The sequence below is a fragment of the Chiloscyllium punctatum genome, chromosome 49, assembly GCF_047496795.1.
Source record: "Chiloscyllium punctatum isolate Juve2018m chromosome 49, sChiPun1.3, whole genome shotgun sequence".
In the NCBI taxonomy this organism is placed as follows: Eukaryota; Metazoa; Chordata; class Chondrichthyes; order Orectolobiformes; family Hemiscylliidae; genus Chiloscyllium; species Chiloscyllium punctatum.
In genome coordinates, this window is record NC_092787.1 from 15,450,378 (window position 1) to 15,474,497 (window position 24,120).

At 38.8% G+C, this 24,120-nt stretch overlaps 1 protein-coding gene across 1 annotated transcript in view; it reads right to left on the reverse strand.

Annotated features, from left to right (window-relative positions):
• The window catches only part of c5 (complement component 5), a 128,486-nt gene that overhangs the window by 79,567 nt on the left and 24,799 nt on the right, over positions 1–24,120 (reverse strand). Inside the window, exons 9-17 of the mRNA XM_072566111.1 lie at positions 22,664–22,790; positions 19,915–20,030; positions 11,522–11,719; positions 9,765–9,962; positions 8,193–8,402; positions 6,942–7,091; positions 4,391–4,520; positions 2,028–2,096; positions 835–1,032 (exon numbers count right to left, since the gene is read on the reverse strand). Of these exons, the coding sequence (XP_072422212.1) occupies positions 835–1,032; positions 2,028–2,096; positions 4,391–4,520; positions 6,942–7,091; positions 8,193–8,402; positions 9,765–9,962; positions 11,522–11,719; positions 19,915–20,030; positions 22,664–22,790 (1,396 nt within the window). The remainder of the gene's footprint in view (positions 1–834; positions 1,033–2,027; positions 2,097–4,390; positions 4,521–6,941; positions 7,092–8,192; positions 8,403–9,764; positions 9,963–11,521; positions 11,720–19,914; positions 20,031–22,663; positions 22,791–24,120) is intronic.

Here is a 24,120-nt window from a genome sequence, read left to right on the forward strand (position 1 = left end):
TCTCAGTTTGAGAGTAGTGCCAGATAAACCTGTTACTTCAGTAATACTGGCAAAATGACACTCTTCAGGCCCATCACTTACTTTCAGTTCTGGGACTGGGACTTCACAGATTTCAGAAACGTCAACGCTTAGTATCCATCTTTTTCACCGCAAGAAGAACTTGGATATTTAATTTTAAGTATGTAAGAAATGCTATTTATTGTCCTTATCCATTCAGCTGTGGAAGCACCCCAAATTCTCAGCTCCTCTTTTTAGCAATGACGGGGATAAGGAAACTGGGAATCCAATATGCTGTGGCAGTATATCCAGTGATACAACCAAGTTACTCACATAGCAAACAATGATACATCAAATTTTTGGATCATTATCATCAAGGTGTCAGGTGACAGTTAATAGTGACTTTCTGTTTTATGGGAATAATTTCTCATATATCAACAGCTTGTCAGCTGAGGCCAATGCTGTAACTACATGCAGGTCAAGAGTAATCATATTGTTAGACATGCAGAAAGGTCTGGGGTTTTGACAGGGCCAGGAATGTAAACATTGGCAAATAGTGTGGAGGAATACATTTGCATTGGGGAGGAACTACTTTGGAGAGAGTTTCTCCCCTAGACACATTGTACCTGATCAGGAGGAAGCTCAGTTAGTCTGCAATGTATCAAAAACCTTTCGAGGCTGGTAGGAAATGAGCAAGGCACTCCTGCCATTGTACCTGATTTTATGGTCCACCCATCTGCCAGGCTGTCCCAGGAATTAATTCCATTCCTAAGAGCTGTGTTTCCCAATTGGATAAGATGTGCAGGAAAATTAATCTCCTATTATTTCAAGACTTACCCATTCGTCCCAATGTCAGGTCGCTGTCAGACTTTGAACGTAATGTTTGCGCATAATTGCAGCATTCTAAAAATATTGTTCTGCATGGATCAGGTAGCTTGATTCTACTTGCTCGTTCGGTGCATGAGTGTCTGAGCGGATAGTCTTTCAATCCATCCATACAACATTTCTGATCAAGAAGATTCGTAAATCTGGCTACTGGCAATAAACAAAATAAATAAACTTGAAGCCAATTGTTTTTCTTGAGATGCACACAGCCATTTTCAAAATAACGTAATTTAAAAATCAGCTATGTACAATAGATTACTGCAGGCAACTGCTCTGATAAGCTGAGATGGTCTTCCAAACATCTGAAAACAATGTGATGGTTTTAATTTTGGCCACTTGATGTAAAGAGGTAGGGCAAGTAAAATCTCTTGGGGCATATAACTGTCAATCCTCTTCATACAGTCTTTAACTTTAATCTACACTGATCATTATCATTATTCTCACAATTTATTTATATTCTATAATAACGGTTCCAGGTTAAATTGAATGAAGGCGCTAAGGTAAAGACACCCACCAATAAGGTGTTGAAATACAGACCAAAAGGTTCTCAGGGTCAATACTGATCTTTGCTCAGTTAACCATCTCAGCTTAGGGCACAATGGCAGCAAAACAACTGGACTGCTTAGGGATCTTCATCAGGTAAGTGATTGGGTGAAACAGTGGTTGGAGGGGAGAGAGGAAGAGGATATTACAAATCCTCTCCCTCCACTAGAGTGGGTATCATGGCACTTATCTTCTGCTGATAACTTCCACATCATGAGCTGGGCAGAGGGAGTGCAGAAGGGAAGTCTTCCGTATACCCAGACCCGGTTATACTCAAGTGCAAACAGCAGATGGGGAAGCAGCGAGAAGCGAAGGTGCAAGCAGGGGGATTGTGCTGAAGTTTCCGAGTTGCATGACCTAAGTTTTTGTTCTCTCACTCTCCATTGGGTTTATGAGGAAAATGCCACATTTACCTCTAGGCTCATGCAATTGGCTGAGATACAGGATGGATGCCAAGGCACATATAATATTTCACCTAATGTGGGACAACGCCACCAAGAGGAAATTTAACCTCCAGTGTAACATTTACCAACGAAAAGGGACAATATTTAGTGACAACTTAAAATACAAAAAAAGATTATTCAATTTTAAAATGGCCTTACTTTTCTTCCGTATTTCAGCCTTCGCTTTCAAATCTCGTTTTGGCCTCAAAATTACATCACATTTTGTATCTGTTAAAATAAGAAGAGAGCCTTAGTTATGAAACATTTATATGATTCATACTTTATTTTTGCATCTGAGTAAATTATTTCACTGTATGCAGGAAGTAATATAATAAATAATGAGTTATGTTTGAAAGATTTAGCATTCTGAACTTACATTGCTGTCTTTAATAGTAATTCACGGAAGAGAATTTATATTCCCCACAGGCAGGATGGCAGGTAAGGGTGGCCATAAAACTCTGCAGGTGACTCTGCCACTTACCTTCACTGCCAGACCTGACCTCATCATGATTATCCAGACAATAGAAATCCTGAGGGCAACTTGTTTTGCTGTCACCCCAATTGAAACCAGTTAATGGTCACTTCAAAGAACATAAGAGGAAGGGTCACTAGACCCAAAATGTTAACTCAGATTTCTCTCCACAGATGATGCAAGACCTGCTGAGCTTTTCTAGCCATTTCTGCTTTTATTTCTGATTTACAACATCCAAAGTTCTTTCAGCTTTTATAAGAACATAAGAAATAGGAGCAGGAGAAAGGCATCTGGCCCCTTGAGCCTGCTCCACTAATCAATAAAATCATAGCTGATCTTTACGTGGACTCAGCTCCACTTAACTGCCCACACACCCTAATACTTAATTCCTTTACTGTTCACAAATCTATCTATCTTTGCCACAAAATCATTCAACAAGATAGTCTCAATTACTTCCCTGGGCATGGAATTCCACAGACTCACAACCCTTTGGATAAAGAAGTTCCTCCTAAACTCAGTCCTAAATCTGCTTCCCCTTTTTTTTCGGCTATGCCCTCTAATTCAAGTTGCATCCTGCAGTGGAAACAACCTTCCTGATTCGAACTTAATTCTTCCCTTCATAACTTTATATGTTTCCATAAGATCCCCTCTCATTCTTCTACATTCCAATGAGAATCGTTCCAGTCTGCTTAATCTTCCTCATAAGCCAAACCTGTCAACTCCGGAATCAACCTAGTGAATCTCCTCTGCGCCCCCTCTAGTGCCAGGACATCCTTTCTCAAGTAAGGCAACATCCTAGCTCAGCCAAGCTTTTCAGCCAGGAGGATGACTTCAGCAACATGAACTGGTGTTGTTGGAAGCAAGGAGATTAGCCTTCTTTGGTCTTGGGCAGGAAAGGGGAGTGTGTATCCATAATGGCTTCTCATCTCTGTTCAGGTGCTTCCCACAAAGTCTGACTCACCCATATATCCTATTTCCCTTGATTTTTGCACCCTGTTTCTCACTCACCTCATCTCCACCCCCTAGGGATTATTAATCTGTAACAATCAGTCTTTGCTATGCCAATGTATGAGCGCATTTATCAATCTTTCTCTATCTCGATCCTTGTTTTGGAGAGTGTCCAGCAGATTTACTTTTCATCAGCTCTCAGTGCTTTGTTCTATGACTGAATACAGTATTAATAGTGGCCATCACTCATGATGGCACTATTGGACCAGTGATAGCTGACAGTGACAGGGTTTCCTTAACTGATGGTGTAGGGAAACACAGTTCCAGCAAATTAACTCTCTTATATGTGTAAAATAGCTGTCCAGGTTGGGACAAGTTTTACCCCAATATTTTTAGTAGCAGGGTGGAAATTCTGGCCATGTGTTCAGATTTGGCTCAGTGGTAACTATAGGTTCATGCTTCCATTCCAGGGAACTAATAATCTTGGCTAACACTTTGGTTTTATACAGACAGAATGCTACATTGTTGGAGGTGGTACCTTTCAGACCTGAAATTCTTGTCTGTTTTCTCAATGTGGGCTTGACAGGCCAAATGGCATACTTCTGATCCTATTTTGATGTTTCTTAGAAGGACGTAAAAGGTCCCATATGAAAAGAGAAGCTCTTTTTGTCCAAACTGATGTTTTTTCCTTAATCAACACCAAAAGAAAACCTTTCTCTGATTGTACAAATTTGCTTTGTGTGCAAACTGCTGCTGTGATTCTCTGCATTACAATAGAGACCACATTTCAAAAGTGCCTCTTTGGTTGTGATGCGTTGTCAAATTTGTGAATTTGTAAATGCAAGTTCTTTCCTATTCCTGTTCAAAAAATTCACTTATCTGTGTCAGTCAGGTTGCAGAAGGACCTCATTACCAACTTCTTTTTTGCCAGGGAACAGGAAAACTTTCCAGGGTTTCAATTCTTGATTATCATTCAGAAATTCCCACAACCAACAGTTCCAAGATATATAACATTCTGAATCATGGGACAACAATCCCTTGGATGACTGTAGATATAGTCGCATGTTTTAATTATAATTTCTTAATTCTATTGCATTGTTACCGGTAACTAGCAAAGCTTTAGCATTGGCATTAGTCAGAAATGTCAGCCCGGCCCTCTTGAAAACATCAGCATTATTTTTCCCTCCTCCAGCTCCACATCCAAGATCGTGCTTTTCAGCATCAAGAAGAACCTATGCAAAGAACAGCAATAGTTACTTAATGTGAATATTAATCTTCCTATACCATATCAAAATCAAAAAAATAGTTTTTCATCTGATTGTTGATTTTACTCTAATACTATTCAGACTGAACATCCATCCCTAAAATCTTCTTCCCCTAAACTTCCTTTTATCCAACACATTACTTTCAGCCTAGGCTCAAGATGATGAATCCTTTCTTGGAATTTAATGTTGGTGAATGGAGAACCAGTGAGAAACCATTGTCTACAATGGGGAAGGTTTCTCTGGAATCAAGTGTTCATCAATTGCAAAGGAGCAGATCATCTCCAGGAATCTGAACTCCTACCCACCTGATTAAAGGCTGACAGCTTTCCATTGCCAATCAGCATCACCAACAGTGGCTTCTGCTGGTAGTGTACCCACTAGAGACTGAGGATCAAGAATGGGATGGGGTTTGTTGTGAAAGAATTGCTGGCTCAGGAAGAAGGAATAATTTGGAAGAAAGGGCTTCAATTAACATCCAGGTGGGAAGGCTGTCTACAAGCCTAGATTTATATTAGGTGAGGTGGTAAGGACCTGTTCAATTAACTGCCACTTCCATTTCCCATCAATAGGTTTGGGGCTAGCAGGGGGAGAGGAGGAAAAGGATGAGGAAAGTTACATTGCCTATGCCTCTCCATTCCTTTCAACTCCATTAAAATCTTTCTTAAAACCTATTTTAACCAATGTTTTGGTCACCCTTTCTCGTCTCACCTCTTTTAGTTTCTTTATTTGTGATTGTGCTTGTGTGCACTATACTGCAATATTGTTGTCTGCTAAAAGTGTTATCTAACTCCAAGTTGCTATTTTTAATAACCTCTACCTAGTAGAGGCAGAATGGCTATTCTTCGACATCTCATTCTGCTGCTTCCTGGGTCAATACCACCAAATATCAAGCTATTCCCTCTGGGACTGTCACTGATCTCATCTGCTCTGAACATTTACCCTCTAAGACTTCCAGTCTCACTTTCTCTAATTCCAAGCAGCTGCTTCTACTTCTCTCCCAAAATCTATAAGCTGGGTTGCTTTGCCACACCAATTCTTTCAACCAGTCCCTGACACATTAAACTGATTTCTTTCCATCTCAGCTCAATTTTTCTTCCCTCATCCAGTCTCTCTGATTATATCCACCATTCTTCTGATGCCCTATATCACTTCAATACTTTCCAGCTTTCTGGTCCTATCTTTTCTTCACCATAGATGTGCCATCCCTCTAAAGTTGTGTGCACAGCCCAGACCATCACGGAAGCCAGCCTCCCATCTATGGACTCCATTTACACTTCGCATTGCCGTGGAAAGACTGTCAACATCATCAAAAGCCGTAACCTATATGCCTTGCTCTGCCTAAGCACCCTTCCATCTGTATGTTTGTGTTTGCTATGATCTACCTGTACTGCTCGCAAAACAAAATTTTTCACTGTACTTTGGTACATGTGACTAGAATAAACCAAATCCAAGCCTCAACAGGACAGTGTAAGAAATCACTACTTCTTTCTAAAATGGAGATCCAACAGTCCCCATTCTTCTCCACACTCCTCTGATTGGCTGAATCTGTTCTCACATTGAACAAATTCTCTATCAACTCCAATCACTTCCTCCTTATAAGAGGTGCTACTATGGGCAGCCATATCATTCCTAGCTATGCATTCTTTGTTTGTGGGAAATGTGCAACAGTCCTTGTTCAAGTTTTACTCGTCCCCTTTTCTCATTTCTTTTTTCTGGTACGTTGATGACTGTATTGGTGCAACTTCCTGCTCTCCCCCTGAACTGGAAATCTTAAGTGACTCTTTGTTATCCAATTTCTACAAGTCTCTCATTTTTGCTTGGCCTATATTTAATTCTTTCCTTCACCTGACCTCTCTATCTCCACTTCTGGGTCGAGGCTACCATTAATATTCACGACAAGCCACAACCTCTCAACTGTTTTGACCATACCTGCTCATATCCTGACATTTTCTGTTTTTATCACAGAATTATCCAATTTGGGGTTAATATGAGGTGGGAACAACTTGCAACTTGCGTACAGTAGCTGATGTGCATTAGGCAATGCTTTTGTAATTCCCTTCACTGGAAATGGCAAGTAGTTGATGCCATTTGTTCAATGCAAGTAGATATTCTAACAAGCAAGCATAGTGGAAGTGGTGTAGTCAAATTTAAATTCTATGGGTCAATTTATCAATTTAATTCTTTTTTTAAAATCATAAATATATAATAATGATCTATGCAAGTTACGTTACTTATTTCTTGTAATGCAAACCAAAATATTCAACATGGCATTATATAAAAAATTTACAAAATAAACTTACAAAAACAATCCCCACAAAACAAATTAGAGTTCATATACAAAGTATTTGGTGTGAAATAGTATTTTTTAAGATGTGAAAGTGACTTAACTTTTTCAATTGAGAGCTTGCTTCCTTTTCTTATTGAATACATAGCAGTGTCAATGGAAGATAGCGCAACAAGTGAATTCGGTTGAGCGCTAATTCTTAAATCCATTTTGTTTCCTGGTTTGTAAACAACAGAATCTGTACTCAGTAGAACCTGTTAACATAAAATACAGCATATTCAATTGTTCACTTGGAGATGCTTCCTGTTAAATTGATGTACTGAGACTTTTTGTTTCAGAGAATACCTATAACATTCTGCACAATACAAACACAGTAAATACTGAAACATAGTTAGTTAGACCCCTTTATTTCACAGGTATAGTTTAAGAATTAGGATTGCCTGAATACTCTCGATTGTAACCAATTTAATCTATTTTTAGTCAGCCACTGAATAAACAATCCTCCAAGACAGAAAAACATTTTACCCTAGAAAATATGAGAAAAACCACCTTATACAATAAACATGGTAGTAGAACAATAATTTGAAAAGATACTACTGAAGATATGGAATGTATTTGTAAATCTTTCTTAATTAACTGTTGCTAGACAAAATCAGGAAATAGTTAAACAAGAGTTTCATGCCAAGAGTGAGAATGAGTTACCAGCATAATGGAGAAAGAGGTCAGGAAGGGGGCTAGAGTCGGCCTAGATTAAGATTGTTATGAGAGTTCATGGGCGGCATGGTGACATAGTGGTTAGCACTGCTGCCTCACAGCGCCGGAGACCCGGGTTCAATTCTCGCCTCAGGCGACTGACTGTGCGGAGTTTGCACATTCTTCCCGTGTCTGCAAGAATTTCCTCCAGATGCTCCGGTTTCCTCCCACAGTCCAAAAATGTGCAGGTCAGGTGAATTGGCCATGCTAAATTGCCTGTGGTGTTAGGTGAAGGGGTAAATGTAGGGGAATGGGTCTGGGTGGTTGCGCTTCGGTGGGTCGGTGTGGATTTGTAGGGCTGAAGGGCCTGTTTCCACACTGTAAGTAATCTAATCTAATCTATAAGTGGAATAGCTAGATTACCACATGGGCCTGCATAATGTCAACCATAACTAGGGAAAGTGAGTAAAGTTTAAAGGCAAGTTGTTTAAGCTAAGAACATCTAAGCATAAGGAGAAGAGCAGTTTTTAACAGCAACTTCCAGCCAAAGAATATATCATTTTTATAGAGTCTTGTGGATAGTGCCTTCAGCTGGTTGTTACAACGATTATCATTTAAATGAAGTATAGTCTATTTTGATTGGACACTTTGTTTGAACCCACCTGTTGATTGTTTAAACACTTCTCTTCCACTTCAAACCAAAGAGAATCAACAACAAGCTCAGCATTGTTTTCTCCAGTTACCACATAATATGCAATCAAACGTGCAGAAGGTATCATTTCTCTAGTAATGGGAATGTTCAGGTTGAAAACCTGGTTGCCAACTGGACGGTCTTGGGTTTCAAATAAAACTATTTTGCCTTTTGCTACAACCTAGTTTATGACAAAAATAGAAATTCATAGCTTGGAATGTGTTAAAAACATAAATTTTGCTTCAATAATGGAGTCTTAAAACTTCTGATACAATCAAATTTATATATTCTAATTGTATGAGATTTAGTACCAACTATATTTCAGACTTTAATGAAATTATGTTGCAACTATTATTTTCATTTTCATTTATGTGTCTTCACAGTATTAGGACGGCACTATATTCTCACAATAAAATTACTTCTCACAGCAGCTGCTATATAATATCTAATATTAATCTGTAGAAGATAATAGGTCATTGAAGAGATACACTCTTCAACACCAAGCATAAGTGCCTCTATAACTTAATATTTTGTACTATTAATTGCATGTTTATAAATACAGAAACCAAAATGTTTACACAGGACACATACAAAGATTATTCGTCTACTCCTTATTCAAGTGGCGTATTAGGCATTGTCTCAGATTACAACCTCCAAAAAAGGCTCTTCTCTGCTGCTTGCGAAATCTGATCCTGGCATGGTGACCTGCTTAACCGAACTTCTGGTCATGGGTGACACATAAATTTACATATAGATAGGTGTCACATTCCAGTTTCACAGACAAAATGCAAACTAGATACACCATTTACATATGGAAGATCACTCGGTTTCCCCATCTGGTAAGGTCTATGAATCCAGAACATCGAATTGTTTTAATAAAAAAGCCTTCTGTCATCCAAAATTCAAATATTATTTGCTGAGCTAGCTTGGAATCATTGAGCAATTTATATTGTCCTGCATTTGTACTTTGGAATGTGACATCTTGAGTAGGGAATCTATGCATGCTAATATAATTTTAAATATATATTGAATAGAGATCTTTTGACATTGTTAATAACTTAAATTATGCATTGCTTCATAAGATAAGAGTTTTACAGGATATAATTCAAATTGCATTATTCTGTTGTTAATCGAGTTATGTTACTTCTAAGGAAAGAAATTTTAAGCCTTTTTGATCCAAGACAAATTCAAGTCATAGATTTTAACTGTTTCTTAGTGGCAGGATTGCTTACCATAAAGTGTTTCAGATCAAAATCATTCAATTCGTACTCACTATTCAAGCTAGAAATCACAGCCCTGGCTTTGTTCATGAGAAGCTTAAGAAAGAGCATAAGGAAGAAGCCATGGATCTGGCACTTTTTAAACCTGGCCAAATATGCAGTGTCCAATGTAAGACTAATATTGGAGGTGTGATGAGATGTCTATAGTCATAAATGTTTTATAATACTTTTTAAGTCTATAAACAACATCAAGTTTCCCAAGACATACTTTTCAAAGAAATACCCATTAGACATTAATATTAAAACTAATAAACTATTTTTACCTGATAGTGGAAGTGTTTTATTTTATTCAAGTATGGACTACTTGCGACTAGATTAACGTTCAGATAGTCCCCTACATGGAATTTTTGGAAAGCTCCTGTCCAAGCAATATACAGGTAACTTTCAGAGACTGACTGATAAGCTTTCGCTGTGTATGTTTTGGAGACTGGACGCTCATCATCAAGGCCAATTATTTTGATCTAAAGAAAAAGATGCAATAGATTATATGTACACATGAGGTAGGAAAGTCCTTACCAAATTAAAGTTAACTATCAATTTAATACTAATAACAAAATTTCACTTGCATGAACTTCTATCCAGAAGCAACTTCCTGTAAAGTAGAACCAAATTTACGCATTGAAAACAATCAGTAGAAAAGTTTGGATTACAGGGAAGGTATAATGAAGACAACATAAATCTAAACATCTGGTGGAAACAGGGCAGGCACAATGTTAAAAATGTTTTATATTTCTCACCTGCTCTTGAGCCACCAGAATGCTGCTGCCCAACTTAAACAATTGGATGGTCACCTGTCAAAAGCTGATAAGGTCCAACTCTAAGTATGTATTCTCACTCACAAAGACATCATAGAGAGAGAATTTTAGTTCAGGTCTGAGGGGAGATGTCAGCACAGAAAAACAATAGCAATAGAAGAGGTCAACAAAAGCAAGTTCTTTTTCCTTCCCTTGAAGCCCTAGGAAAGGGTCTTCAAGAAAGATTGGCCTATCTTACCCTAGATTTCTCTTTCCTTGAGACAAGATCCTGTGAGCTACCTCCTGGAACCTGACAACATCCTCCTTGATTTGACTGAGGACTTCTCTGCTTAGACTTCCAGACATGGCTATTTGGTTGAAGCCCATGCAAAGTGTTTGCTGCACAAGCTGCTGACACAGACTGCAAGTGTAACATTGATGTAGCATGGTGCTGAAAAGCAAGATGTCTGCCCTCTTCTCTGATCACTGTTTTGCTTAATTCAGCTCCAACAAGCAAGGCAAGATTGAAATATGGTGACCCTGTATGATGTTCTGATGTGCTCAAGTTCTGAATGATGTGCACTCCAATGTGTAGCATTGAAGTGTATAATTGTATTTCTAAATGAGTTGGAGATATGCATGATTATATTGTGAGACCATTGTGTTTTCAGTGCCAAAAATCATAAGCAGGTGTCTGCAGTGGTCACTACCATAGAGCATGCCCTGAGGTACTAGGGACTACTGACTAAGTTGGAGATCCGGAAGCACAAGAATTGAGCTGGGGCTGCCATGTACTTCTTTAAGTTTCATGTCAAAAATTATCACCATCGAGTTTCTCTCCACTGTTGGGAGAATAGCCAACTGCATATAAATGAGGCAAGAACACAAATTGAGATGTTAATACATGCAACTGAGTCTCTTGCCCTCACTACCGAAATTCTCGGCTCACCATTGAAATCTTAGATGCAAAATTAGACTATTTTTCTTGACCTCAAGAATGTAGTTTTTCCAATTACACTGTACTTTTCCAATGGATTTGTCATTGTTCACATCAGTCAGGCATTGGGAAAACTCTCACAATGATGCCCTTCGTGGTTGAGAATGCATACTTAAAAACGGAGCGATCAGCTTTGGGTAGGTGACCGTCTAATTGTTTAAATTATGTAGTAGCATCCTACTGGCCCATAGTTTGTAAAAATACTTGCATGCAATTAACATTGAAAATTGTAAATTAACCAAGTATATTTATACATCTACCACAGTCTGTTGAACAGAGAGTCACCAACCTTAAATTCTACTTCTTGAATATCAGTTGGAGCAGTGAAGATGAACAATACTGTTCCATCATCTCTTTTGGTCTGTTTTTCTTGTCTCAAATCTTCTGGTGTCAATTCTCTCCTCTCGCCACCTTCGAAAACAGCTTCTGTAAAAATTGTAAGCGTGATACCGCCTACTGGCTGTCCCAAAATGTCCTTTACTTGGGCCTGTTAAGTTAACAGATAAAATTTGAGTTTATCAACAAACTATTAATCTCCAAAATGAATGATGGCAATGGAGGGTGATTGCATACTTCTGATTGTAATTTTAAAAAAGAATACCTATGGCTGGAACATGTATATCACTGACGAGGGCAGTAATTGTTGCCCATCTCTAGAATAGAACTAATAATATTAATAAAGTTCAGATTATCAGCTTTGATCCACTGTACATTAGTGGAACTTACAAAGTAAGACCAGGACATTCACATTGAAAATTATGTATAATTATGATGTTATGTGTGAGCATTAATACTATATGAAGTAACAGTTTTGGTGTAATAACACAGTGCACCACACAATGACCAACTTTCAATGTAACTTGACGATATTTCCTACTGGCAAATGTCAACTGGAGTTTAACCTTAGGTGTCACATATTGATAGGAATGAAAATTAAATGACTCAGAGTGCACAATTCTAACCACCAGAATTTCTTTTCTGATTTATAACCATGTGGCATTTATCGCCGAGGTCATGAAAACGTAAATCTATCAAATGACTCATTTCTGTGTCTTCAGACGTACATTTTAATGAATGCTATGGCTGGTTTGCAATGCAAAGTGACACCAATAGCACAGGTTCAATTTTCACACTGCAGCAAATTCCTGGGAGACCATCCAGTGATGTTATATGTGTGGAACTTAAACATAAGAAAGGGTGATCACCTTGAGAGGATTGTATTTATTATAGACCCCCAATAGTCAGCAGGGAGTTGAGAAAAAATATGTAAGGAGATCTCAGATATCTGTAAGATAAATAGGGTTGAAATGGGAGAGGATTTTTAACTTTCCAAACATAGATTGTGACTGTCACTATGTTAAGGGCTTGGATGGGGAAGAATTTGTTAAGTTTGTCCAAGAAAACTTGCTTATTTAATACGCAAATACACCTACTAGAAAAGGAGCAATACTTGCTCTTCTGTTGGGAAATAAGGCAGGTCAAGTGACTGAGGTGTCAGTGGGGGAGCACTTTGGAGTGAGTGATCACAATTCTAATAGTTTTAAAATAGTTATGGAAAAGGATAGAACTGCACTGTCAAGGGTAGTAGTAGAATCAGATACATTAAGTAGATTTAAGTGATACTTGGATAGGCAAATGGATAATAGTACAATGAAGAGTATGTAGCTTAGTTTGATCTTAAAGTAGTATAAAAGGCCAGCACAACATCATGGGCCAAAGGATCTGTAACGTGCTGTACTGTTCTATGTTCTCTGATCAAAAAGTTAAAGTTGTAAATCGTAGTAAGACCAATTTTGACAATATTAGACAATAACTTTCACAATTTGATTGGGTGAGGCTATTCAAATGTGAATGGACATTTGGAAAGTGAGAGACCTTTAAGAATGAGATAATGCAAGTTCAAAGACAGTAGGTTCCTGCTGGTGTGAATAGCAAGAATGCTGGATGACTAGAGAAATTGAGACTCTTGTCATCTATGTGTGGAACCAGAGGAGATGGGTGAGATGCTAAACAAATATTTTATCTCAGTATTCATGGTGGAGAAGGACGTGGAAGCTGGGTAACTTGGGAAGTAGTGATGACTTGAAAAGAGTTCACATTACAGGAGGGGAGGTGCTAGATGTCTTAAAATGCATACAGGTGTCTAAATCCCTGGCACATGGTCAAGTGTTTCCCAGAACTTTGTGGGACGCTAGGGACAAGATTGCTGGGCCTCGCTGAGATATTTGTATCATCGATAGCTATGGGTAATGTGCCAGAAGACTAGTGGTTGGCTAATGTGGTGCCATTATTTAACAGAGTCTGTAAGGAAAAGCCAGGGAACAATAGACAAGTCAGCCTTACATGCATTTGGCAAGGAAAAAGGGATTAGGGATAATCAGCACGGCATTGCACGTGGGAAACCATGTCTCACTAACTTGATTGAGATTTTTGAAGAGGTGGCAAAGAAAATTGATGAAGGCAGAGTGGTTGTCATTGTCTATATGGACTTCAGCAAAGCATTCAACAAGGTTCCACATGGTAGACTGGTTAGTAAGGTTAGATCACCTGGGATCCAGGGGGAGCTAGCCAATTGGATACAAAATTGGCTTGAGGATAGGAGACAGAGGGTGGCGGTGGAAGTTATTTTTCGGACTGGAGGCCTGTGACCAGTCGTGTGCCACAAGGGTTGATGTTGGATCCACTGCTTTTTATCCCTTACAGACAGAGGAACCTCGATTATCCGGCATTCAATTACCTGAATTTTGGACTATCTGGACCAGATCATGATGCTTGGCTAAACTGTGTTATCTGGCATTCCATTCTCTGGATATTCGATAATCCGAACAATATACTCCCTGTCTGTGTGGTTAATTGAGGTTCCTCTATAAATGGTTTAGATGTGAACATAGGAGGTATAGTTAGTAAGCTTGCAGATGTCACCAAGATAGCGGTGTAGTAGACAGTGAGGAAAATTATCACAGAGCAGAATGGGACCTTGATCAGATGGGCCAATGGGCCAAGAAGTGCAGATGGAGTTTAATTTAGATAAATGAGGTGTTGCACTTTGGTAAGGTAAACCAATACAGGACTTATATGGTTAATGGTATAGTCCTGGGGAGAACTGCCAAACAAAGACACCTAGGGATGCAGGTGCATAATTCCTTGAAAGAGAAATCGCAGGTAGTCACAGTAATAATGAAGGCATTTGGCATGCTTGCCTTCATTGGTTAGAACACTGAGTAGAGGAGTTGAGATCTCATGTTATGGCTGTACATGAATTTGGTGAGACCACTTTGGATTACAGAGGAACCTTGATTATCCAGCATTCGATTACCTAAATATTGGATTATCCAGCAAGATCGCAAGGTTCCGATGCTTGACTAAACTATGTTATCTGACATTCGATTATCCAGAATTCGATTAACCGAACAAAATACTTACTGCCTGTATCCTTCGGATAATCGAGGTTTGTCTGTACTAGGGTACAATTCTGATTACCCTTCTATAGGAAGGATGTTATTAAACTGAGAGGTGAAGAAACAATTTAGAAGGATGTTGCTGGGACTGGAGGATATAGGGAGTTATAATCAGAGGCTGAATAGACTGGGCTTTTTCTCTGGAGTGTTGGAGACTAAGGTGTGAAGTTTATAAAATCATGAGGGGCATGGATAGGGTAAATAGCCAAGGTCTTTCTTCGAGGGTGAAAGAATCCAAAACTAGAAGATATTGTTTAAGGTCACAGGGGAAAGATTTAAAAAGGACCTGAGGGGCAATTTTTACATGCAGAGGGTGGTGCATATATGGAGTGAGTTGCCAAAGTGGTGGAGGTGGGTCAATTATAAAATTTAAATGTATCTGGATGGGTATTTGAACATGAAAGGTTTAGAGGGATATGGGCTAAATGCTGGCAGATGGGATTAGGTCAGATTTGGATGTCTGGTCAGTGTGGATGAGTTGGACCGAAGGATCTGTTTCCATGCCATATGACTCTATGGCTTCATGGCAGAGGTTACCACGAAGAACCCATCTTCTCAATTTCACCCCTCACCTGAGGTGTGGTAACCCTCAGGTTAAACTTACCACCAGTCACCTCTCTCCAAAGACAGAGAAGCCCAATGGTCATCTGGGACTATGTCACCTTTACTTTGACACTTTATTCACAATAAAATTACAGAATTTCGTTTCATCTCATTGCCAGTCTATGCCATTCACTTTAAATACTTTTCTTACTGTCTGAGATTTTATCTCTCTCTTGTTCATCTTCTCTTGGTTGCTAGAATTATGGTTATTGAAAATCATCCATTAATAATCTAACAACCTATAAAATACAATAAATATACAATCTGAATATATGAAAATATAAGAGATTCCGCTATTTTAGATCTGGTACTGTGGCAGGCTTAATACATGATCTCGGAGTAAGGTGTTGACAGGAACAGTGGCCATAACATGAATTTAGTATTCAGCCTGACAATGAGAAACTAAAGGCAGAAACAATTGTACCAAACTGAATTAAAACTAAACAATTAGGGCTGAGTTGTGTGGAGTGGACTGGGAAAGGAGTTTAGCAGAAAAGGAATCATGGTACATGTTTCAAAAAATTGTTCATGACTCACAGAAGATATATCCCAATGAGGAAGAAGAAGTCTGGAGAAGCACAGAAACTCACCATGGTTAAACAAGGAAGATAAGAATAGAATCAATTTGAAAGAAAAGACATACAACATGGCAAAAATCAAAAACTTGGAAAAGCTCTAAAAGCCAACAAAACATGACCAAATAAAAACAAAGAGAGAGAAAACAAATTATGAGGGAAAACTAGCAAATGATATAAAGTGGATAGTAAGAGCTTCTTTAAATATATTGTAAGGAAAAGAGAGCCAAAGAGAATATAGGCACTTTAGAGAATGAGGAGGGAGATATAATAATTGGCAACTTGAAAATGTCAGATGAGTTGAATAAATATTTTCCATTAAAAGGTAAAGTCTCAGGTGAGGGGAGCGGTTGAGAAGGAGGGTCCTTCATGGTAACCTCAGCCATTGTGGAATTTGAACCCATGCTGTTGGTGTCACTGTACAGTGCAAGCCATCTATCCAGTCAACTGAGCTAACTGACTATTGTTAGCCTTCACAGTAAGGATAGTAATGATATTCCAAACGTACAAAATAATAAAGGGGCCCAGCAGAACTGGAAATAAATATAACAACTATCACTGGAGAAAATGTTGTCAGGAAACTAATGGTGTTAAAGGACTCAGAGGGGGAGGGACGTAGTGGTTGTATCAAGGTCAGTCAGGTGGACCTCATACAATATGAGTTCCTTGATTGGGATTGTTGATTTGGTCCAATCAATGAGCCCTGTATGACAGATAAAAACAGGAGTGTCAGACATCCTATTCACTCTGAGAGCAAGCTCTGAGGAGTTGGATCAATGTCAAGAGTATGCCACGTGTAAATAAAAGGTGACTTGGTGACGGGATAATGGCCTCTGTGGAGTTATTTCAACATCCTTATTCAAAAAGAGAGGGAGACAGAAAACAGGTAACTATAGGTCAATTTGCTTAACATGTGTCATCACAAAAATGCTTCAGTCTATTATAAAGAATGCAATAGCAGAAGATTAGAAATATATAATCCAATCAATGAGAGTCAGCATTACTTCATGAAGGGGAAATCATGCCTGCCAATTGTTTTAGAATTTTTTGAGGAGGTGATAAACAAGGTAGACAAAGGGGCACCAGATTAATAAACCTAGATTTCAAAGTGGTTTTTGATAAGGTACTGCAATAAGTCTACTTAACAAAGTAAGAACCTATGATATTGGGGTGGTATATTAGTGTTGCTAGTGGATTGGATAACAAATCAAGGACTGAGATATGAATAAAGGAGACATTTTCAGGATGACAACTAATAACCAGTAAAGTAGTAACCAGCGATGAGTGCTGCGACCACAATTCTTTAAAATACATTAATTAACCGGAGGGAAATAAATGTATTATTGCCAGATTTGTGGATGACACAAGAACAGATGGTAAGACAAGTCCTGAGGGTGACACAATGAGACGACAGAGGGATTTAGGCAGGTAAAATGCGTGGGGAAAAACTTGGCAGATGGCATTGTTTTTACCCAGTTGATTTTAACCCTACTGCGAATCCTCTTGCAAGGATGCCTGCCTTGAAGAAGTTTTCCTCCTCTCTCTACAAGAATCTCAGGGAGCCCCTCTCCCACTGCAACTCCCAGGTCATTTCCTACTCTATGCTACTTTCTCCCCACCCTCACCCTCCTCTAACTTATCCCTCCACCCTTCAGGCACTCTGCCTGTATTCCTGATGAAGGTCTTTTGCCCGAAACGTCGATTTTACTGCTCCTCAGATGCTGCCTGAACTGCTGTGCTCTTCCAGCACCACTAATCCAGAAGATGGAATACAATGTGAGGTTATGCACTTTGGCTGGAAGCATAAAAGAGCTAGATATTAATAAAATGAGGAAAAAACTGCAGAAAGTTGCCGTGTACAGGGATTTGGATTTTTTACACATGAATCACAAACAGCTAGCATTTAATTTGAGTGGGTAATAAATGGAAAGGGAGAGCAATCTCAATTGGCTAAATGTCCTACTTCGGTTCCTACATCTTATTGTCTCTACAGTATATAATAAATATAAACTGCAAAATCTGCAAGTAGAGCAGAAATTCAGATTCCATGGCAAGACTAATAGACTGAATTTGCATAGCATGGAAAAGTCATATTTAAAGTTGTTATTTCACAATTCTTCTCTGGAACAGTGGCTAAGTCAACAAATCCAAGATTTAACTCATTTCTTCAACTATTTCTGAAGGCAACTGAGATAGCTGAATCAAAAATTGTAATAAAAACAAACCATTTTGATGACAAAGTTGAAGCACATTTTCGATCATCCTGTTGCACTCTGGATTATTCCCTCTCAAACAAGAAGGGGCTGTTTCTATGCTTTATGACCCTATGACTTTAAACCAGTTCCTAAGGCATATTAAGGAAACCCATACAGTGTTGATTTCAGATGTTCAGTAAATTCAGATGGTCGAAAAGAGAAGGAACTCACTACCGATCTCATCTTTAAGATGAAACTCATGGATGCTATGTGCATGATCTCATGCACAAATTTAATGTCCTTTTGAGTAGGTAGTGTGGTGTCATGGCATTTAGGCCTGTCTGTCCAATTTTATATTCTTTGCAAAGTATAATATCAAGAGTGTATGGAAGTTTTGAGATATAAAGAAAGGCTGGGTAGGCTGAGACTTTTTTCCATGGAGTGTAGAAGGTTTAGAGGCAATCTGATAGATGTAATGAGAGATATAGATAGAGTTACTGGTGGTTGTCCTTTCCCTAGAATGGAGGATTTCAAGATTAGAGGGCACATTTTTAAGATGAGAGGAAAGAGATTTAAAAAAGACAGAGGCAATTTTTTTACAGAGAGGCTGGCTCATGTTGAATGAATTTCCTGAGGAAATGGTTGATGCAGGTATAATTACAACATTTAAAAGACAGTTGGATAGATACATGAATAGGAAAGGTTTGGAGGGATATGGGCCAGAAGCAGGCAGGTAGGACTAATTTGGTTTGGGATTATATTCAGCATGGACTAGTTGGACCAAAGGGACTGTTTTTGTGTTGTATAATGCTATGACTCTGAGTAGTCTTATGGCACACACTATGTGGAGTAAATTACTTCCTGAAATTGCTGAAATTGGCTTCACTATAACAATAGCCAATAAAATGCAAAAATATATTATAACATTACAGATTGTTATCATTAAAACAGGAACTAAGCTATAATGTACAAATCTATAAAATAGTGCTTAAAACATCTTAGATTCAAAATGAGAGTTATTAGATTCTTCCAGTTCTTTGTATCTAAGCATATTTGAGGTTGATGTTTCCAAATGAATTGGTTGTGATATTAACTGTAATATAATGTGCGTGTGTAATGCTGAAAAACAAAATATACCATCTGTGACAATGTTGCTCCTTTAACATGGTTATACTGTTCTTGGCTTTTTTTTCAGAGAGGTCGTAAAAACAGTGATTTGGAAAGGTCTAGGTTTTAAAGGGTATTAGGGCCAACTTGATTATAGCTAACTGATACCGCCTCAAGTAAAAGGCTTTCAATTTAAAAAAAACACATTTATACAATGAAAGGGGAGCAGCCAGTTTTTCCAGCTCCGCTTTTCTTTGGATTGGTTTGGTTTGGTTTTTAGTAGTCTGGCTGTTCACTGAAAGCAGTCAGTTAGTTGTGAAGCTGTTGGACCCAAAGAAGCAGGTCCATGCTGATCCTCTCTCTCTCTGTCATCTCTCCTATAAGACCCTATGTTTGATTTTACCTTCAGTGCCAAAGGGTGTTTATGAGGATTGTTGCAAGCATTTGGAACAACATCATTAAGTTGGGGAGTCTGTTGGATTTTGGGATCAGTTAAGTTATTCTGTATTCTGTTGTCTCATGTTTGTGTTTCATTCAGTAATCTTGCAAATAAATTCTGTTTTGTTTAAAACTAAATGGCTGGGCCAGCTGAATCTCTCCTAGAATAACCACTATACACCTGCTTAAAACAACTAGCAAAACTAGGGTCTGGACTACTTTCTTGAAATGTTTTGAGGGGGTCAGGCCTGGTCCATAATGGATCAAATAAGGTTAATTCACGGTATAGAAACTAGAAGTACTTACTATGATGTAGTATGGAAGTTTTGGTTTAATGAAGAGTGGAGTTGCTACCAAGTTAATTGTATATGGTGATTCTGTAAATATAACTCTGGTGTATTCAGCATCTTCAGATATTTCAGCTTATTAAATACAAAATGAAAAACATTATTACTTTTGACTTGCACAATTCCTTTTGCAAACATCTTAACACTTTAATCTCCTAAATATCATTGCACACGACAAATCCAACCTGCTAGAAACTTTGAATTTGACTTTAGATCAATTAATCTTGAACTATATATCTTGCTTTCACTGTTTTCAATGAATTGTTAGTTCAATGACTGGTGTGATCCACGAGAGGTAGATTTCTTGCATGCGAACTATCATCTTATTTCTGTCAGAGAACTTTTATGACTAGGTCATATTTTGCTCAGAATAGCCCCTCAAAATTGAGCTGGTATATTCTTGTTGCTGGCCCTGTTTCTTGGATTTGTTGATCCCTGATAGGATCCATTTTACAACGTTTTTTTTAACTACTTGGGCTGGGAGCCTAGTAGTCAGGGTTTGGTAGCATTCTTGGCAGCTTTAATTTGTAGCTTTTCAAGCTGGACCACTTCCTTTTAACAGGAGAACCACAGGCAGGTTGCTTTCTCACTTGTTACACACTAATTCACTCGCTTTGGTCAAATATACAGCAGAGTACTCCTGCTCAACCTGGGTCAGGAGTCGCCACACAAATGCAATAGATGTATACCTCCAGGGAGTCATATGGATTATCTCGAGGCCTTGAGACCAACGCAGCTCATAGAGTCGTAGAGATGTACAGCATGGAAACAGACCCTTCGGTCCAACCCGTCCATGCCGACCAAACATCCCACATCTCCGCTAGCACACATTGATCCTCCTGATGTCTGATGGCAAAACATCCTCCTCAAAGAACACCCGCTGACAGCTAGCAAAAAGCACTCCTAACATAGAAACAGAGAAAACAGGAACAGGTGCAGGCTATTTGGTCCTTCGAGTCTCCTCCGATATTGAATATGATCATGTCTGATAATCCAATCCAGCATTCGATTCCTGCTTTCTACTCATACTTTTTGAACTATTTAGCCATAAGAACAATACCTAACTGCTTGTGGAAAACATTTAATACTTTAGCTTCAACTGTTCTGTGTGGCAGAAATTCCACCACTCTCTGGGCAAAGAAATTTCACCTCGTCTCCCAAAAAAAAGGCCTACCTTATATCCCTGGACTGTGACCTGTGGTTCTGGACTTGCCAATTGGTGGGGAAATCTTACCTGTGTTTATCCTGCCGAGTCCTGTTATAGTTGTTTGATTTCTATGACAGCCCCCTCATTCTTCAAAACTCCAGGGAAAATATTCCTAACTTATCCAGTCTCTCTTCATACATCAGTCATGATATCCCAGGAATCAGTATAGTAAACCTTTCTTGCACCTTCTCCATAGCCAAAACATCCTTCCTCAGATAAGGAGACCAAAGCTGCATGTAATACTCCAGGCATTACTATAGACACTCCATAGAGCAGCAGAAGAAAAATACCTATACAGCATATTCAAGAAGAATGGGTATCCAATAAACACAGTCCGCCGATTCCAAAATAATAAATCCAAACAAGTAGGCACAACACACCCAGAAACTCTAGTCACATTACCATACATCAAAGACATCTCTGAAATGATGACCAGACTACTCCAATCCCTTGGCATCATGGTAGCCCACAAACCTACCAACACACTTAAACAGTGGCTGATGAACCTAAAGGACCCTATACAAACAACAAGCAAAACAAATGTCATTTACAAATACCATGCAAAGACTGTAATAAACATTTCATCAGACAGACAGGCAGAAAACTAGCCACCAGAATACATGAACGCCAACTAGCCACCAAAAGACATGACCCACTAACACTAGTATCCTTACATATGGATGAAGAAGGACACCATTTCAACTGGGACAACACATCCATCCTAGGACAGGCTAAACAGAGAAATGCACAGGAATTCCGAGAGGCCTAGCATTCAAACCAGAACCCCATCAATAAACACATTAATTTGGACCCCATTTACCAACCTCTGAGAAAAAGAACTGGAATGATATCATCCACCTTAACAGACCAAGACACATAAATAGAAAGCGGGACATAACACCGGCGCTTCACCACTGATGCTCACTGATGATGTTACCGAGCATAGTGATGAAACATCTGAAAACAAACCTTCCAGCTCAGTGAGCAAACTTACAATCTGAACACTCCTATAGACACAGGAGTTCCAAAAATAAGATCTACTCACAAATGTAAAATCCCTTGCCCTCACTGCACACCTTACAAACTAATGAGAGCCCCGCCTTTGAGGGGTGCATCTCCTGGTTGACAATAAACATCACAAACTACAAATTGTAGCCAACCCAAGATGTGAGATCCAAGGTTTCACAGAAGATTTGAATAAAGCTCAGCTGCGGGAGGTGGGCCTGGGAAGCTGTGGCCATTTCTTCCAAAGGAACAGCTAACATTGTGACAGCAGGTATGCAAGTCAGATCATCACCCATACTCTGGGAGATCCATTCCTTGGGGCATCCCAGTCATTTGCATTGCACCAGATGAAAACATTGAGTGGATTGTTAACCTCAACATTGTACTTAATGCTTCCCTACTCATACTTTTTTTAAAACTGGAAAAGCACTGTGGTACATACATACATTAGTATTGATCATTTTCATTTCTTTAGTTATGAGTTATTATCTTGTACCTGAAGCATCTTGAACTGTCACTCCAATGTACAAATAGTCTCCATCAAGATCCTCAATACTTCCTCGTTGCAATACTTCAGTTGCAGTTTTCGCGTTGAACTCTACAGTTACTTCTCCATTTAACATCTAATGAGGAACCAAAGACTGCCAATCATATAAGCGATACCATACAAAATACCTCAAAGTAATTGAAGCTTTAGTTGTTCTAAACTGTTAGTCACTGAGTGACGTTGTAGATCGTAATCAGATATTGCAAGTCAGTGATGTTAAGTAAGAATAACAGGTCAATTAATCCACAATTATCTATTTTGGTGACATCATTGTGGGGAAGATGAGTGGTTTAGTTTAGGAACAGTATAGTGACTAAGTGTTATATTGCCCAGAAAGTGGAAGCATTGGGTAAGATGAGGGGAAATCGGAGAACACAAAGTGGGGGTAAAGAAGAAGCATTCAAGGGATACAAGTTGAAATGCAACATGATACTGAAGTGTATGAGTAGATGACTAAGCCCCAAGGTTGCAGTAAACATAGGACAGAGTCCAGAATACGAGGCATAGCATCTGGATCTTCATTTCTTTCTTCGTATCATTGCACCGTTATTTTGCAAATCATGATGGAAGAAATTAAAGCTGCCTTGTGGCCCTGACTCGATGCTTCCACCCATATACAGCTACAAGTTTCACAAGAATGACAGGTTAAAAAAAAGAGCAAAATCAGTCGGGCCAGTACATACTAAAGTAGGTGGCAGCTAAAGTAGCAGTGGCAGCAAAGCTTAAGAAAAGCCTAAAGTATTAGAAGCCTAAAGAAGATGAAATTAAATAATTTTCTGTGGCCGCAAAGCAAAGAGTTGGGCAACACAAATGGGAAAATTCAAGAGGACCACCTAATATGAAGCTTTCACAGTTTTACCATTATAAAATATTAACTTAAAAAATGGCTGTATAATTGTGATGCATTAATGTGCACCATCAGCAACAATTTTAATTGGAACAGGAATTCAGCCTATCAAGCCTAAGCTGTGATTCAATTAGATTATGGCTGATCATCTATCTCAATGCCACGTTTCCACAATATCATCATATTCATTAATACCATTAATGTCCAGGAAGATATTGATTTCTGTCTTGAACATATTCAGTGACTGGGCTTCCAGAGCTCTTGAGGATTGGAAATTCCAAAATTCATCATCCCTCGAGAGAAGAAACTCCTCCTCATCTCAGTTTTAAGACCAAATTTTATCTTGGTCCACAGGTCTCGCAGCATCTGTGGACAGAAATCAGAGTTTAACACTTCAGGTCTTATGTTAACTCTGATTCCTCACCACAGATACTGTCAGATCTGCTGAGCTTTTCCAGGAATCTCGGTTTTGTTTCTGATTTCCAGCAATCTGCAGTTCTTTCTGCTCTTATCTTGGTCCCTTATTATGAGTGCTAACCCACTTACTTTACCTTCATGC